This window comes from Myotis daubentonii, chromosome 19, assembly GCF_963259705.1.
Source record: "Myotis daubentonii chromosome 19, mMyoDau2.1, whole genome shotgun sequence".
Taxonomy (NCBI): domain Eukaryota; kingdom Metazoa; phylum Chordata; class Mammalia; order Chiroptera; family Vespertilionidae; genus Myotis; species Myotis daubentonii.
Window position 1 is genome coordinate 29,530,773 of NC_081858.1, and position 16,105 is coordinate 29,546,877.

At 46.5% G+C, this 16,105-nt stretch overlaps 1 protein-coding gene across 3 annotated transcripts; it reads right to left on the bottom strand.

Moving 5' to 3' along the window:
* Positions 1-261: 261 nt before the first annotated feature.
* Positions 262-14,565, bottom strand: ZNF605 (zinc finger protein 605). 3 transcript variants are annotated; one of them, XM_059676786.1, is made up of 6 exons: positions 14,353-14,565; positions 13,447-13,533; positions 9,708-9,837; positions 5,806-5,926; positions 5,441-5,533; positions 262-4,357 (listed from the first exon to the last, which is right to left on the bottom strand). In XM_059676786.1, exons 3-6 carry the CDS (start codon positions 9,720-9,722, stop codon positions 2,700-2,702), a joined length of 1,887 nt encoding a protein of 628 aa, XP_059532769.1. In that variant the 5' UTR covers positions 9,723-9,837; positions 13,447-13,533; positions 14,353-14,565; the 3' UTR covers positions 262-2,699. The 3 variants fall into 3 exon arrangements, with proteins under 3 accessions (XP_059532769.1, XP_059532768.1, XP_059532770.1); XM_059676785.1 differs by having other exon boundaries at positions 262-4,489; XM_059676787.1 differs by lacking the exons at positions 9,708-9,837; positions 13,447-13,533; positions 14,353-14,565 and having other exon boundaries at positions 262-4,489; positions 5,441-5,600.
* Positions 14,566-16,105: the final 1,540 nt, after the last annotated feature.

Consider the following 16,105-nt stretch of genomic DNA (forward strand, 5'->3'; position numbering starts at 1 on the left):
CCCCCAGATGTGCTGTCAGTGGGAGAACAAAGCAGCAGCTAACAGATTGTGCCTCAGCAGGAACAGCAGCCTGACCTTCGTTTTAGCGATGTACCCCATTCTCATACGGAGAGCATGGCTGGTCCCAGAGCTCAGACACCGCTTGACACAGTCTGCTGCATACAAACACTACTCACAATAGGACAAATGTATGGAACTCACTCATGCCCCAAAATGGCCTTTCCCTCCACCATATGGCAAGTAAGGGGGCAGAGAGAATCCTGATGGTGGAAACCACTTTATTATCATACACAGATCACACAGCACTGCTAGAGAAACCATCACTGGAACGTCACCATGCATATTCTGTGTAGCTGCTACAAACACAAGCCATCCTGTGCCCCGAGGAAACGGGTTTCTGACTCCGATGATACAGTCTATTCAACTATCTTTAAAGGTTCATACTTACGCACTATTGTGGTCATACACTTTACTTCTAAGTAGATCATAACGCAAAACACATTGTCATTGCTTTGCTGTAAGCAGGACTATTACTGTTTTAAAATGAGAAAAATAGCTTTTATATTTACCTATATATTCGCCATTTCTAGAACTCTTCCTTTCATCCTGAAGATGCAAATTTCCACTTAATGTTATTTTCCTGCTGCCCCAAAACAACTTTAATGTTTCCTGAAGGCAGGTGTTCAGTGATGAATTCTCCTTTTGTTTTCCTGAAAAATCTTTTTGTTTTCATTTTTGAAAGATGCTTTTGATGGGTAAATTCTAGGTTGCAGGTTTTTTATCCTCTTTCAGTAATTTACAAATGGTTCCCCAGTCTTTAGTCAGAAGTGTGCTGTCATTCTTTGTCTTTTTTTCTTCAGTTGCTTTACTGAGGTTCTCACTGGTTTTCATCAAGTTGACATGATGTCCATTGGCATGATTTTGTTTCTTCTGTTTTGTGTTCTTTGAGCTTCTTGAATATGTGGAGTTATACTTTTCAGCATATGTGGAAATTTTTCAGCCACTACTTACTCAAATAGTCTCTTTTGCCTCTTCTCTCTTCCCTTCTGAAACTCCAATTATATGTATTTCATACCATTGTAGTGGACCCCCCATTCCCTTCCCTCTTTTTTCTCTGTGTACCTCATTTGGATAGTTTTTATTCTTAGTATTCAGGTTCATTATTTTCTTCTTCTATGTCTAATCTGTTCTTAATTCCACCCACATTTTTTTTTTTAAATTTTAAGAAATTCTCACCCTGTGAAGCCCCATTTGGCTTTTAAAAATATATCTTCCACTTCAAGTTTCATCAAATTCATGTTTTCCTCTGCTTTATAATAGCTATATCAACATCCATGTCTACTAATTCTAACCACTTCTTTTTTTTTTTAAAATACATTTTATTGATTTTTTACAGAGAGGAAGGGAGAGAGATAGAGAGTTAGAAACATCGATGAGAGAGAAACACCGATCAGCTGCCTCCTGCACATCTCCTACTGGGGATGTGCCCGCAACCCAGGTACATGCCCTTTACCGGAATCGAACCTGGGACCTTTCAGTCCGCAAGCCGACGCTTTATCCACTGAGCCAAACCGGTTTCGGCATCTAACCACTTCTAACCACAGTCTTTTCTATGTCTCTACTGATTATTTTTCTACTGATTACAAGTCACAGTTTCTTGCCTTTTTGCATGCCAGACATTGTGGGTCCAAAGTAGCTTTTAATCTAGGGTTAATTACCACACTACTAAGGCAACAGTCTTCCGGGAATTCTACCTGAAGCCCATGTATTAAAAGTTGTTTCCACTGTGGCCGGTGGGAACTGTTGTCAGCCCTGCAATGAGTTCTAGGAACTGCTCAGCCTACTGCTTTCCAGCCCACTTTATCAGCTCACAGGACAACATGTCTATTTCTGCAGTCCTCTCTCTGGGAGGCTCCTTCCCCTCCACTGCTTTCCTTGCAAATGCTATTGCCATGGCCTCCCCAAATGCCAATCCTGCAACTCTATTCAACGTGGCAGGACTACGCTTGTTCCCTTCCCTGAGCTGCAGCCTGGAAACTGCCACCACTTTGTCCACCTTCTGCCAGCGATGACAAACCTCTGCTTGTCACATGTCTAACACCAGTTTTTAGCTGTTTAAGGCCAGAGAGTTAATTCGGTCCTTGACCTGCCACCACTGCAGAAAGCAGATGTCTTCACACTTAAAACATATCTACCATTTAAAAATGACCATCTCTTATAATTTGTGTACAACAAACTACTTCGTTACTGAATTATTTCAATAGTATGATGTTTATAAAGTTCTTCCAACTACTAGGACTACTTCTGCCTATGAAATCTCTAATACTCAGTATTTCCCGTATGTACACATTCTCTAGTAAGTATGTTACTCTGAATGAAATCTTCCTCTCACTTGTTATGACCTATTTAGGTCTTCTAAATATTTAACAAGCTTTCACTTTTGACCAGAAGTTTCTGTTATTGATAGATGAGCTATCAATGTGTAATAAGTTGTGTCTTCTGGGAGAAGGCTTTCTTATATTGTCTACTTTTTAAAAAATCTCTGAATTCTTTTTAGTGACACTGCCTTTCCAATAAAAATTTTTTCCCAACAGTCACTGCAATGACAGGGTTTCTGTCCCGTGTGTGTATCCTCAGAAGCAATAAGAGGCATGACATCTGCTAGCAGCCTTTCCATACTCACTGCTCTCATGTGGTTTCTATATTACATGATTCTTCTGATGGATCATGAGCTGTGACTTCCTCTTGAAGGTAGTCCCGCATTCGTTGCACCCATAGTATTTATCACCTGTGTGAATTCTCTGATGCCTCATAAGGTGTGACTTTCTAGTGAAAGATTTTCCACATTCTCCACATTTATAGGGCCTTTCTCCTGTATGAATTCTCTGATGTATAATTAGCTGTGCCTTCTCAAAGAAAGCTTTTGCACAATCACTGCATCCATAAGATTTCTCTCCTGTATGATTTCTCTGATGTTTAATGAGTTGTACTTTCTGAACAAAGGCTTTCCCACATTCATTGCATGCATAGGGTTTCTCCCCTGTATGGATTCTTTGATGCCGAAGAAGCTGTGGCTTCCAGGCAAAAGCTTTCCTACATTCACTACATTCAAAGGGCTTTTCCCCAGTATGGGTTCTCTGATGATGAATGAGACTTGACTTCTCACTGAAGGTTTTCCCACACTCACTGCATTCATAGGGTTTCTCGCCTGTATGAGTTCTCTGATGGGATATCAGGCTTGACTTTTGGGTGAAGGCTTTCCCACATTCATTGCATTCAAAAGGTTTCTCTCCAGTGTGAGTTCTCTGATGTGTAAGAAGCTGTGACTTCCCAAAGAAGGTTTTACCACATTCAACACATCCATAGGGTCTCTCTCCTAAATGAAGTTTTTGATGTCTTATTAACTCTGACTTCTTAAAGAAGGCTTCCCCACAGTCACTACACTGACAGTTCTTCTCTCCTGTGTGTGTGATTTGATGTCTGATAAGCTGTGGTTTTCTGATGAAGGCGTCACCACATTCACTGCATTCATAGGGCTTCTCTCCTGTGTGAATCCTCTGATGCCTGATAAGGAGTGAGTTCCTGCTGAAGGCTTTTTTACACTCACTACATGCATAAGGTTTCTTCCCTGTGTGGGTTCTTTGATGAGTAATGAGCTGTGACTTCCAAAAGAAGGCTTTGCCACAGTCACTACATTTATAGGGTTTCTCTCCTGTATGCGTTCTCTGATGTGTAATGAGCTTTAATTTCTGGGAGAAAGACTTCCCGCAGTCACTACAGCCATAGGGTTTCTCTCTTGTATGGGTTATTTGATGTCTTTTAAGCTGTGACTTCCTGCTGAAGGCTTTCCCACACTCGCTGCATCCATAGGGCTTCTCTCCGGTATGAGTTCTTTGATGTAGAATGAGCAGTGACTTCCTACTGAAAGCTCTTGGACATTCACCACATCCATATGGTTTCTCTCCTGAATGAGTCCTTTGATGAATAGTGAGCAGTGACTTTTGTGAGAAGGCTTTCCCACATTCACTGCATCCATAGGGCTTCTCTCCCGTATGAGTTCTGTGATGTATAATAAGCTGTGACTTCTTGTTAAAAACTTTACCACATTCCATGCATAAATAGACTCCTCTGTGTGTTGTATGGTTTGTAATGAGCCATGACTCTTGGTTGCAGGCCTTTCTACATTTATTGCAATCACAGTATTTTATTTCACCAAAGGTTCTGTCAGTTTTGATACAGAATAACAATTTCTTATTGAGCTCAAGTTTCTTTCTTCCACGGTTATTTTTTTGAATAAGAAAATCAAAAGGATGATTCAAACTTTTTTCACTTGTGCCACATTTATGGAGTCTCATTCCTAAATGAACAAAGTTAATGCTTGAATGAAATATTTTCCCCAAAACATATTGATGGCCTTTCTCCATATTTTTAAGCTTGTCTTGATTATTGTGGTGCCACATTTTGACATTATTATCTAGCCAGAGTTCTTCTAAAAATGAAAAAATGAACCATACTGTGTAAATCCCCCAATGATTGTGTTTATTAATTAAAATTTCTGAAATGGAGCCTAGGATCCCAGTCCAAAAACATCTCCCAAATACATTGTCTACTTACTAGGCATTAAAATTTTTAACAAAAATGAAAACAGACTTTAAAAATTACAAATGTTTATATAAACACAAGCTGTTAAATAAGAAAATATGACATATACTCAAGGAACAGTGATCATGAGATAAAAAAGACAAGCAACTTCTAATCAAATACTGGAGTGGTTAAAAAAATTTTTTTTTGTTTTGTTAATCCTTACCTGACAATATTTTTCCCCATTTTATTTTTAGAGATAGTGAAAGGGAGGGAATGAGGGGGTGGGCGTGAGGAGGGAGGGAGGGAGAGAGAGAGAGAGAGAGAGAGAAATATTGATGTGGTTGCCTCCCACACACCCTGCGACTAGGGTCAGGGATCAAACCTGCAACCCAAGTACATGCCCTTTACCAGGGCATTGGAACCCACAACCCTCCCGTGCGAGAAAAGAAAAATATTAAAGGAAACTCAAATGTAATCAATGTCACCTAAAATGAGGAAAACCTACAAATTCCTAAAGAGGAAGAGAGAAACCTGCCTCCGGTGCAGGAGAGAAGGAAATGGAGAATGAGAAGGCTGGAAGAGCCTTATCCATGGAAGCAAGAGCCGAAATGACTGGCTCTGAATGTGGGTAAGATAGGTGCATTTCATCAACTCCACCCAAAGAACATCCTGACGTGGAGACCAGAATCTAGGGCACGTTAAAAATCATGCAGAACTATGTCAACAGTTCTGAGTCAACTCTAAAGACCTAAGGACTTTAAACAGGTTTATACATAACATTTCAAGAGTAGCAAACTTTCTTCAAAAACCTGAGATGTAACCTTCACCATATGCCATACACTGGATTATCTCTCACCTGAGAAGTTGTGATTTAGAATTTCTTCATTTATTTTCCAGGGCTCTTCTTGCTCCAGCTTCAAAACTGCATCAGGTTTGAGAATTTCATGACCTATTAGTTGGACACAGCTGCTTGAGCTAAGGGACTCTTAAGTGTGAAGAATATTTTACTACAAAGGCTACAAAATAAAGCAAGTGAATAAAAATCTTTCAGTTGGGTATAGAAATCAAAGAATCATTGACATCTGTAACTTAAACCCAAAATCAATAAAATATTAGAGGCCCCACCATTATTGGGCACACACTGCATTACATAAGAATGTTCTCCCTTTGTAATACTTTAAGCAATAAAACAATAAAAAATAAAAAAAAGAATGTTCTTACCCAAGAACACTAGATTGCTATAGTTCTCCAACATCACATCTCTGTACAAGTTCTTTTGGATGGGATTTAGTAGCTGCCACTCCTCCAATGTGAAATCCACAGCCACATCCTCAAATGATATCTAGAAAAGCAGAATCCCTGTTAAAGCAGAAGTGATTCTCATATAGAATGCAGGCTTTCTTCTCTATAGAGTTAGGCAGTCCCTCAGTGGCCCCACTGACCTCTAACTCCTGGTATTCATGCATCTGGGTAACACTCCCCTCCTGAATACAGGCTGGGCGTACTGACACACTGCCGCTGAATAGAACAAGCCCAAAGTGAGAGAACATCACCTCCCAGATCGGCTTACAGAAGAATGCACTTCTGTCGGGGAAACCCTCTCTGGCTCTCTGGGGGAGTCCAGCTGCCATGCTGAAAGGCATCCCACGTGAGTGAGCTTGAAAGGGGATCATCCCCGACTGCACCTGCAGAGGACCACTGCCCTTCTCAACATCTTGACTACAGAACCCAACGGGTAAGCAGCTGGCAGAATCCTAACCCACAGACACTGTGAGATAAAATCCTGTGTTTTCAGCCAATAAGGTTTGGGGGTAATTTGTTACACAGCAATGGTCAACTAATATAATATCCTAATCTTGCATTATACCCTGAGAGAGAGACAAAAATATTACTAAAATATCTATCATTATGAACTCATTCATCTATCCACTAAATAAGAAACTGAAATAGGTTGTCTTTAAATAAGTGCTGTTTCTCAAAGAAGGCGCCACTGGTACTTGGGAACAATTCTTCGCTGAGTGCAACTGCCCCACTCAGTGGGAGCCCTTCAGCAAGCCTGGCCACTACCTGCTAAATGACAGTACCCTGTCTCAGTCACTCAAACACTCTCCTTCCCCGGGGGTGCCTCTGCTCCCGGGTAGGAACAGCTGGCTAGCTCTGTAGATGTCGTCTAGAACACAGATATTGAGCACGTACGGTTCCCAGAACTGTAACAGGTGCCAGAAATAGAAAGATGAGTAAGAAAAAAAAAATTATCTTCTCAGATATGTTGTCTTTTGGGGGTCACAGGTAGTAAGGTGTTACAGAGGCTATGAAACAAGGATATAGAGGGCACTGGGACAAAATGCAAAGGAACTAGTGCAGCAAAAAGGACTTGGAAAAAGAAAATGGTGCAGGACTGAAATGGCCTGACTTTAAGACTTCCTATGAAGCCACAGTAGTTAGGACAAGGTAGTATTGTGAACGAGTACATGTATGGATGAATGGAACAGAATAGAGAGCCTAGAGATGGAGGAAAGGGGCAACCCCAGGTCTGCGCTGACCCACCTGAGCCTCCACCTGTGTGCTGCAGGAAACGGATGGGGGGCAGGTGCCTTCTCAGTTAGGTTCTGGCTGCACCATTGCAGTATACAATTAGAGGCTCAGTTACTCTCACTTTGGCTGTTACTTTACTTTTATTTTATTTTTTTTAAAATATATTTTATTGATTTTTTACAGAGAGGAAGGGAGAGGGATAGAGAGTCAGAAACATCAATGAGAGAGAAACATCGATCAGCTGCCTCCTGCAAATCTCCCACTGGGGATGTGCCCACAACCCAGGTACATGCCCTTGACCGGAATCGAACCTGGGACCCTTCAGTCCGCAGGCCAACGCTCTATCCACTGAGCCAAACCGGTTTTGGCTGGCCGTTACTTTATTTTTATTTGTTTGTTTGTTTGTTTGTCCTCACTGAGGACATTTCTTTTACTGATTTTTAGAGAGAGTGAAAGGGAGGGGGAAAGACGAGAGGGAGAAACATCGATGTGAGACACATTGACTGGTTATCTTCCACACACGTCCCAACCAGGTCTGGGCATCAAGCCTGCAACCAAGGTACATGCCCTTGACCAGAATCTAATCCGAGGGCTGACGCTCTAACCACTGAGTGATACAGGCTAAGGTTTGGCCATTGCTTTAACTGGCTACTCTGATACTGGCAGCTGGGCTACCTCAGATGTTGAGAGCCGACCTATGAACAAGGAGGTTACAGTTCGATTCCCAGTCAGGGCACGTGCCTGGGTTGTGGGCTTGATCCTGGGGCGGGGGGGGGGGGGAGGGGGGGGCATGCAGGAGGCAGACAATCAGTGATTATCTCTCATGATGTTTCTATCTCTCTCTCCCTCTCCCTTCCTCTCTGAAATCAATAAAAATGTATTAAAAAAAGAAAGGAGAAAAGCCAGTGTAACTGTACACTAGTTTAAACAGAATTTTTAAAAGAAAGGAATGAAGGGAGGGAAAGAGAAAGAGGGAAGTTAGCTCAGTGGGTAGGAGTGGCTTTGAAAAGGGAAGGGACATGACAGTCTGTTTCTTTGAGTCAAGAAATTGCCGAGGCCGGTTTGGCTCAGTGGATAGAGCGTTGGCCTGCGGACTGAGGGGTCCCGGGTTCGATTCCGGTCAAGGGCGTGTGCCTGGGTTGCGGGCACATCCCCAGTGGGAGATGTGCAGGAGGCAGCTGATCGATGTTCCTCTCTCATCGATGTTTCTAGCTCTCTGTCTCTCTCCCTTCCTCTCTGTAGAAGAATCAATAAAATATATATTAAAAAAAAAAAAAAGAAAGAAAAGAAATTGAGGGAACAGGGCTGAAGGCAGACACCCTCGTGCTCAGCTTTTGCCAACAGAAGCAAAAACGTTTCCAACCGAGCGATTATGATGGGGCCGCCTGAAGGTTTTTTTTTTTTTAATATATTTTTATTGATTTTTTACAGAGAGGAAGGGAGAGAGATAGAGAGTTAGAAACATCGATGAGAGAGAACATCGATCAGCTGCCTCCTGCACATCTCCCACTGGGGATGTGCCCGCAACCCAGGTACATGCCCTTGACCGGAATCGAACCTGGGACCTTTCAGTCCGCAGGCCGACGCTCCATCCACTGAGCCAAACCGGTTCCGGCCGCCTGAAGGTTTTTTAATGACCACTTCTGCCCGTGATTCAGGTTCTTTCCTAAGCGTAGAAGACAGGCAGCGTGTCCTGCAGGCCCACTGCTGCCGTCCTCTAAATGCCTGTGTTCTGCATCCTCCCGATTCACACCCTTCGCTCGCACCTAGGGGCCTCCTAAGAATCCCTCCTAATAAATGCGCTCATGTCAGCGACATGAATGGCTGTCGACAAGTTTCCTCCACGTGGAATCTTCAGGAAACACTTGCTCCCTACCCGGTAAGGGCTTTGCCTTTTGTAGCTGTTCCTGCTGCCCTGTCTGCCCGGCTTCTGGGAACCGCTGGAGAAAGCCTGCAGCCCATCTCTAACCGTGAAGGACCCATTTCTTGTACATCTGTGTTCCAACTGGAAGACTTTGGTTTGATTCCACACCCACTTGTGCTTCCTTGACATCTGTGTGGTATGTGGGCCCCTCCCCCCAGGGAAATGCAATGAGGGCCGTTGGTAAGTGCATTGGAGGACCCTGGGAGAGCCTGCCAGCTCCCCAGTCAAGGAACAACCAGAAAGAAACCTCTCGGATGTGAGCCTGGATTTTAACAGCTGGCGTTTTGATCTCACACAGCTTGCACGCAAGCAGGTCCATCCTGCCTGCAGGACTTATAACCCTGTTTGCTTTGTTTTCTGTACTGTCCATAACCCTGGACTGAAAAAACCTGTGTTTCAGAGACTTCACCGGTGCACTCATAAGTCCTAATAAACTCATGTCTTTCACAGCCAGACCTCTGGGTTATTTCTTTGGAACCAGCAAGCAATATACTTAGGCCTTCTTGAACCTCAGCTCTTTGCATAACAGCATCCTTCCCAAGTTTATACTGTTTTCTATGGTTAGGATCTAAATGTATGTATACCTGTCCTGTTGCTTGTAAAGATTCCTCTAAGCCCATCACACCCACAGGAAAAACTTCTGGAGAATAAACACATAACTCACCTGTGGCATGATCATTTTCTGCTGCTTTGGGGAATTCTGCTGGTCTGGGCCTTCTCTCTGTCCTGACGCTCTGGAAATTGCCTCTCCTTCCTTACCTCACTTGAGGCATCTTGTTCCTGAGGGCCATGGCCTGGAGATGCAGTGGGAATTTTATTTTAAACTAGGGGCCCGGTGCACGAAATTCGTGCACTGGGTGTGTGTGTGTGTGGGGGGGGAGTGTCCCTCAGCCCAGCCTGCCCCCTCTCACATACTGGGAGCCCTCAGGCGTTGACCCCCATCACCCTCCAATCGCAGGATCGGCCCCTTGCCCAGGCCTGACGCCTCTGACAGAGGTGTAAGGCCTGGGCAGGGGACCCTCATTTCCCCCCATCACTGGTTCTGCCCCCAGCCCAGGCCTGATGCCTCCGGCCCAGCCCTGGGCAGGGGACCCCCAGACCCCTCCGATTGCTGGCTCTGCCCCTTGCCCAGGCCTGATGCCTCAGCCAGAGGCATAGACCCCCATCACCCTCTGATCACCTGATCGGCCCCTTGCCCAGGCCTGACACCTCCGCCAGAGGTGTCAGGCTTGGACAGGGGACCCCCATCTCCCCCCGATCACTGGCTCTGGCCCCCGCCCAGGCCTGAGGCCTCTGGCCCAGGAATCATGCCTGGGCAGGGGACCCCCATCTCCCTCTGATCGCTTGCTCCACCCCCCACCCAAGCCTGACACCTCTGACCCAGGCTTCAGGCCTGGGCAAGGGGACCATCATATCCCCCCAATCCCCGGCTCAGCCCCCCGCCCAGGCCTGATGCCTCGGCCAGAGGAGTTGACCCTCATCACCCTCCGATCACCAATCACCGGATCGGCCCCTTGACCAGGCCTGAGGCCTCCGGCAGAGGTGTCAGACCTGGGCAGGGGACCCCCAGCTCCCCACAGTTGCAGGCTCCGCCCCTGCCCAGGCCTAAAGCCTCTGGCTGAGGCATCCGGCTCGGGCAGCGGGGACCCGCAGCTGCAGCGGCCCCGCGATCGTGGGCTCCGCTTTAGGCCCAGGCAAGGGACCCCTAGCTCCCGGGACTGCCAGCTTCGACCGTGCCCAGCTCCCATCGCTGGCTCCACCCCTACTTCCTGCTATCACTGGCCAGGGCGGCAAAGGCGCCTGATTCTCCGATCATGGCTGGGGGGCAGGGCAAAGGCGGCCCTGGGGCCGCCTTTGCCCTGCCCCCCAGCTCTTAGCTCCCTCCTGGGTTTCTGATCACTGTCAGTGGCAGGGGGCTTCTTCCTGCTTTCCCTTTCGCCTCCCTGCATTGTGCCTACATATGCAAATTAACCGCCATCTTGTTGGCAGTTAACTGCCAATCTTAGTTGGCAGTTAACTGCCAATCATAGTTGGCGGTTAATTTGCATATAGCCCTGATTAGCCAATGAAAAGGGTATCGTCGTACGCCAATTACCATTTTTCTCTTTTATTAGTGTAGATGGTGTAATTAATTTGGGAACCTAAATCTCAGTTCTCTCTCACTGGGATCTCAGACAAGTGTTTGCTGCACTCAAATCAGAAGCAGGACAGAATGTGAGCCACCGGCAGGTCTCAGCTGAGCCTGGCCCTGCCCTTTGCAGCCCTGGCTCCCATCTGGAAATGCCAGATGGAAGCCACTCGCCTGGTTCAACCAAACAAACCTGGACCAGCCCCACCCCACCCCCTTCCCCATCACACACACACGCACACACACACACACATGCACACACATGCACACACCCCAGAACTCTCTGCAGAGACTTCAGCAAAGCCTGAACATACAATCTTGGCTCACTCCTTCTGCAGCAACATTTCCTGGGGGCACTTAAATCAAATTTACTTGCATAGGTGCCACAGTGTAAAATGCAACTCATTTCTGGGCAGGATGGTAAACAGAACTGGCTTTTAGATCAAGATGGTGAAGTAGCCTGGGTGCTGGCTCTGTACTCCAAATTCAGCCATGGAGCAAAAGGAATGCAGAGATCAGAGGAACCAACAGAAAGAGCAGCAGGAAGAGAGACCACGGGGGAGACAGCGGTGGTGAAGCTGACGGCACACGGCATGTGTGACAGCTAGAGCAGAGGCAGCAAGAGGCCTAAGGAAACCTGTAATGTTGCTTCTTTCTGGGCTTACACTGGGGCAGACACTGCCCACCTGTTCCCTCAGAAACCAGCAGGAACAGCCCCAGACAGGTTTCTAGGGATAACTGGGGCAGATCAAACTCCAGGTGAATTAAGAAAACCATGCAAATGGCAAGGGCTGCTTAGCTGCCCTTGGGGGTTTACTCATCTTACCTCCTCAGTTCCCCAGGGCTTTCTTCTAAGGCAGTGGTTCTCAACCTTCCTGATGCCCGACCCTTTAATACAGTTCCTCATGTTGTGGTGACCCCCAACCATAAAATTATTTTCATTGCTACTTCATAACTGTAATTTTGCTACTGTTATGAATCGTCATGTAAATATGATATGCAAGATGTATTTTCATTGTTACAAATTGAACATAATTAAAGCATAGTGATTAATCACAAAAACAATATGTAATTATATATGTGTTTTCCGATGGTCGCGACCCACAGGTTGAGAACCGCTGCTCTAAGGGCTCCTGACCCCTGACCTGAGGAGCTGCTTGGAGAGTTGGTGGGACTCACATGTCCAGCGGTTCTACGGGGTCCCTCCCCTCTCTTCAAAGGCCTGTTCTCAGCCTCCCCTGCTGCAAATTACCAGAGCTTGTACTGAGAGTAGCTAACACCTCTAGGGGGGTATGGGCTTAAACACCTGTAAGAGCAAATGTAAGTTAAAAATGAAAAACTAATTCTCCCTCATGGAAAAAAGGAGAGAGACTTCCCAACCCCTATTCAGAGAGCATTTACTTTAGAAAACCTGTCATTGTAAATTCTCTGCCCCTGTGAGATGTATGTTAATCTTTCCTAAAGCTAAAGAAGCTTTGCCCCGTTTAACAACCCAAGAATGTCTTGCTTAGGGACCTGGAAGGCCATCTCTTTGGAGCCTAATTGGCGGATTTCCACCCCAGGCGCCAGGGGAATGTCATAAAGATATGAAATGTTTAGTTTTTTCTTTGGGTAAAGGCAGTTGGCTACACTGATGGCCACTCCAGTCACCAGGTAAATCTAGGATGGACTGTGTGTGACATGTGATCATTTATCGAGAGAACCTGTGTGTGATGGGTTGTACAAAAAGGGTGAGCCTTCTCCCCGTCTCTACAATCTCTTTAGCAGACTGCTTGCAATGCTCATTGCATTCTGGTTTAACTGTTATTCAATAATAAAACTTTTCTTTCTCTTCTACTTTTTTGGAGACGTTTTCTGGGTTGGCAGGTGATGATTTTAATTATTTCCCTAACATGCCAACCAGATTAACTGGATGCAACCACTATTTTTAACACTTTTGAAAGATCACAAACTGTATAACATATATCACCTGTCAGGGGTTCTCAACCTGTGGGTTGCGACCCGTTTGGGGGTCGAACGACCCTTTACAGGGGTCGCCTAAATACATCCTGCATATCAGATATTTACATTACGATTCATAACAGTAGCAACATTACAGTTATGAAGTAGCAACGAAAGTAATTTTATGGTTGGGAGTCACCACAACATGAGAACTGTATTAAAGGGTATTAGGAAGGTTGAGAACCACTGTCTTAGATGGAATTACTGGGACAAACCAAGATTTAAAAGAAGCATGATAAACAAAAATATAATTTTGATGCATAAAAACACTTACACTTTCTTCACTGTCTTCACTGACATCCAGCCAGACCGGGGACAGAGAAGGACCTCCTGGCATGGGTGGCACAGGGCTATTTCCTTCCTAAGAAGGGAAGGGAAATGTCCAGTAAGCTCGGGACCTGGTAGACTCGGATGCAGGGGGACAGATTCCACCTTTCCTAGCAAACCTGCCACAGGCAGACCCAGCAGCGGGCCTCCTTCCAGCAAATGAGCGGGGCAAGGAGAGGCTGTCACACCGCGGAGGCCCGTTTTACTGAAGGAAGCGGGAAGGTGCCTCCCATGTCCCCGTGGATGGGAATGGGCACAGAGGGGGGGGACGGCAGAGTCCGCTCATCGGCCGCAAAGAGGGGAGAAGGTGACACCGGGTGTGAGCCGACTGCCAGGCTTTGCCCGGGAAGCGGGACTCTTCAGCCCAGTGCGAAGGGCGTGGGGCTTGAGCGGGTCTCTCCTGGCGATGCCCTGGGAGAGCCGACAGCAACCAGCGAACGGAAAGCGCCTCTTCCCAAGCTGCTCGGTCCAGGCAGGGCCTCTCCTCACCCGCTGCTGCCTCGGAGCCGCCACCACCGCCACCCCGTCTACGGACGCCCCCGAGCCGCTCCCGGAGATCCACCCGCGGCACCGTCAGCCGGTTCCTTCCCTGCGTGGCCCCCCGCCTCCCCGATCTCGCCCCCCGCCGAGCTCAGGTGACTGCATTCACCGCTTTATCCTCAAACGCCCCCGAGTCACCGCTCCCGGCCTCCTCCCAGCCCCGCACCCGCCGCCGCAGGCGGGCCCCCGTGGGGCCCCACGTCTCCGTCCGGCCGCACACTCTCGCCGCCCCGCACCCACTGCTACAGACCCGGCCCCCTAACGCGCCGCACCCCGCTCCCTCCCTTCCCGCAGCCCCGCGGTCCCCACCCACCCGGACGGGAACCGCCGCGCCGCAGGGCCGTTCTCCGGGCCTGCCCAGCACCGGCTCCGGGGCCGTTCGTGCGCGCGCCAGGGTGGCCGAGGGACTGGGCGGTCACGGGGGCCGCCCCAGGCCGCAACCTCCGGGTCCCGTCTCTGCGCCACAAAGCCTCCCCCTGGAGGCCGCAGCAGCCCCCTGACACCTCCCGAAGGCGGAAGTGTCTGCGCAGAACTACATTTCCCGGAATTCCGCTCGCTTCAGAACTACACTTCCCAGAGGGCTCTGCGACAGACTTGCAGGATTGACAGGTGGGGGGTTTGAAGCCCCTTGGTAGCTGCCAGGGTGCGTGGTTCAGAGATGGGTGGTGTCGGTGCTGCGGGTTAAAACATGTGTGAGGGGCCCTAGTTAGTTTGGTTCTGTTGGTTGAGCGTTCGCCCGTGCACTCATTCCCGGTCCAGGTTGTGGGTTCGGCCCCTGGTCGTAGTGCGTAGGGGAGGTAACGCGAGGCAACGGATGGATGTCTCTCCCTCTCTATCCCTTCCTCTCTCTGTAAAAGAAAAAAAAATTAAGTTAAAAATAACCATATTGCATGGTCAGTGTGGCTCAGTGGTTAAGCGTCAACCTAAGAAGCAGGAGGTGCCGGTTCGATTCCCGTGAGGGCACAAGCCCAGGTTCCGGGCTCTATCCCCAGTGTTGGGTGTGCAGGATGCAGCCAATTAATGATTCTTTCTCATCATTGGTGTTTCTATCTCTCCCTCTCCCTTCCTCTCTGAAATCAATAAAAAGATATTTTATTTATTTTTTTTTAAATATATTTTATTGATTTTTTACAGAGAGGAAGGGAGAGAGATAGAGAGCCAGAAACATCAATGAGAGAGAAACATCGATCAGCTGCCTCCTGCACTTCCCCCACTGGGGAAATGCCCGCAACCCAGGTACATGCCCTTGACCGGAATCGAACCTGGGACCTTTCAGTCCGCAGGCCAACGCTCTATCCACTGAGCCAAACCGGTTTCGGCAATAAAAAGATATTTTAAAATATATATTTTAAAAAGTGTGTGAGCCAACACAGATGTGTCCCCAGAAGAGAACTTACCTAATCCAACAGTACTAATAAAAGGAATGAAAATAAACAAAATGAGGAATTTAGGGAGAAATTAAATGCAATTATGGAAAGAGAAAACAATGAATATAAAAGCAGGAATTAAAATAAGAAAAGCTTACCTTGATAAATTCAGGTTTTAAAAATAAAATTTTAAATACTATAAATTTTTATCCAAAAAAAGGGAGAATGAGACATTATGCTAAGTGAAATGAGTCAGGCAGAGAAAGACAAAGAGTGTATGATCTCTTACATACGCATTTTCATTTTAATTCAATTCAAAGTATTTTCTAATCTCCCTGGTGATTTCTTCTTTGAGTTTAGGGGCTTACTTAAAAGTGTGTTTTTTAATTTCAAAAAATCTGGAGACTTAATACATTTTTTCTGGGATTGGTTTCTTATGTCACTGTTGTAAGAAAAGGTATGATTTCAATCCTTTTAAATTTACTGTGGTCCACCATAGGATTTATCCTGGAGAATGTTGCATGTATACATAATAATTATGCATTTTTAAGTCTTTTAGTAGTGTTCTCTGTCAATTGCTTTGAGTGGATTCATGGTATTATTTGAATCTTTTCTGTTCTTGCTAATTTTGCCTAGTTGTCTGCTTTTATTTTTAAATTCTCTTTGCTCTGGCTTACTCTGTTGTTCTTTAATGACTTT

Coding starts and splice junctions, on each gene's coding strand:
- ZNF605 (XM_059676785.1), bottom strand. Junction 5,534..5,805: donor TAGCAATCTAGTGTTCTTGG/GTAAGAACATTC, acceptor TCCAACTAATAG/GTCATGAAATTCTCAAACCT. Junction 4,490..5,440: donor TCTAAATCACAACTTCTCAG/GTGAGAGATAAT, acceptor TTTCATTTTTAG/AAGAACTCTGGCTAGATAAT.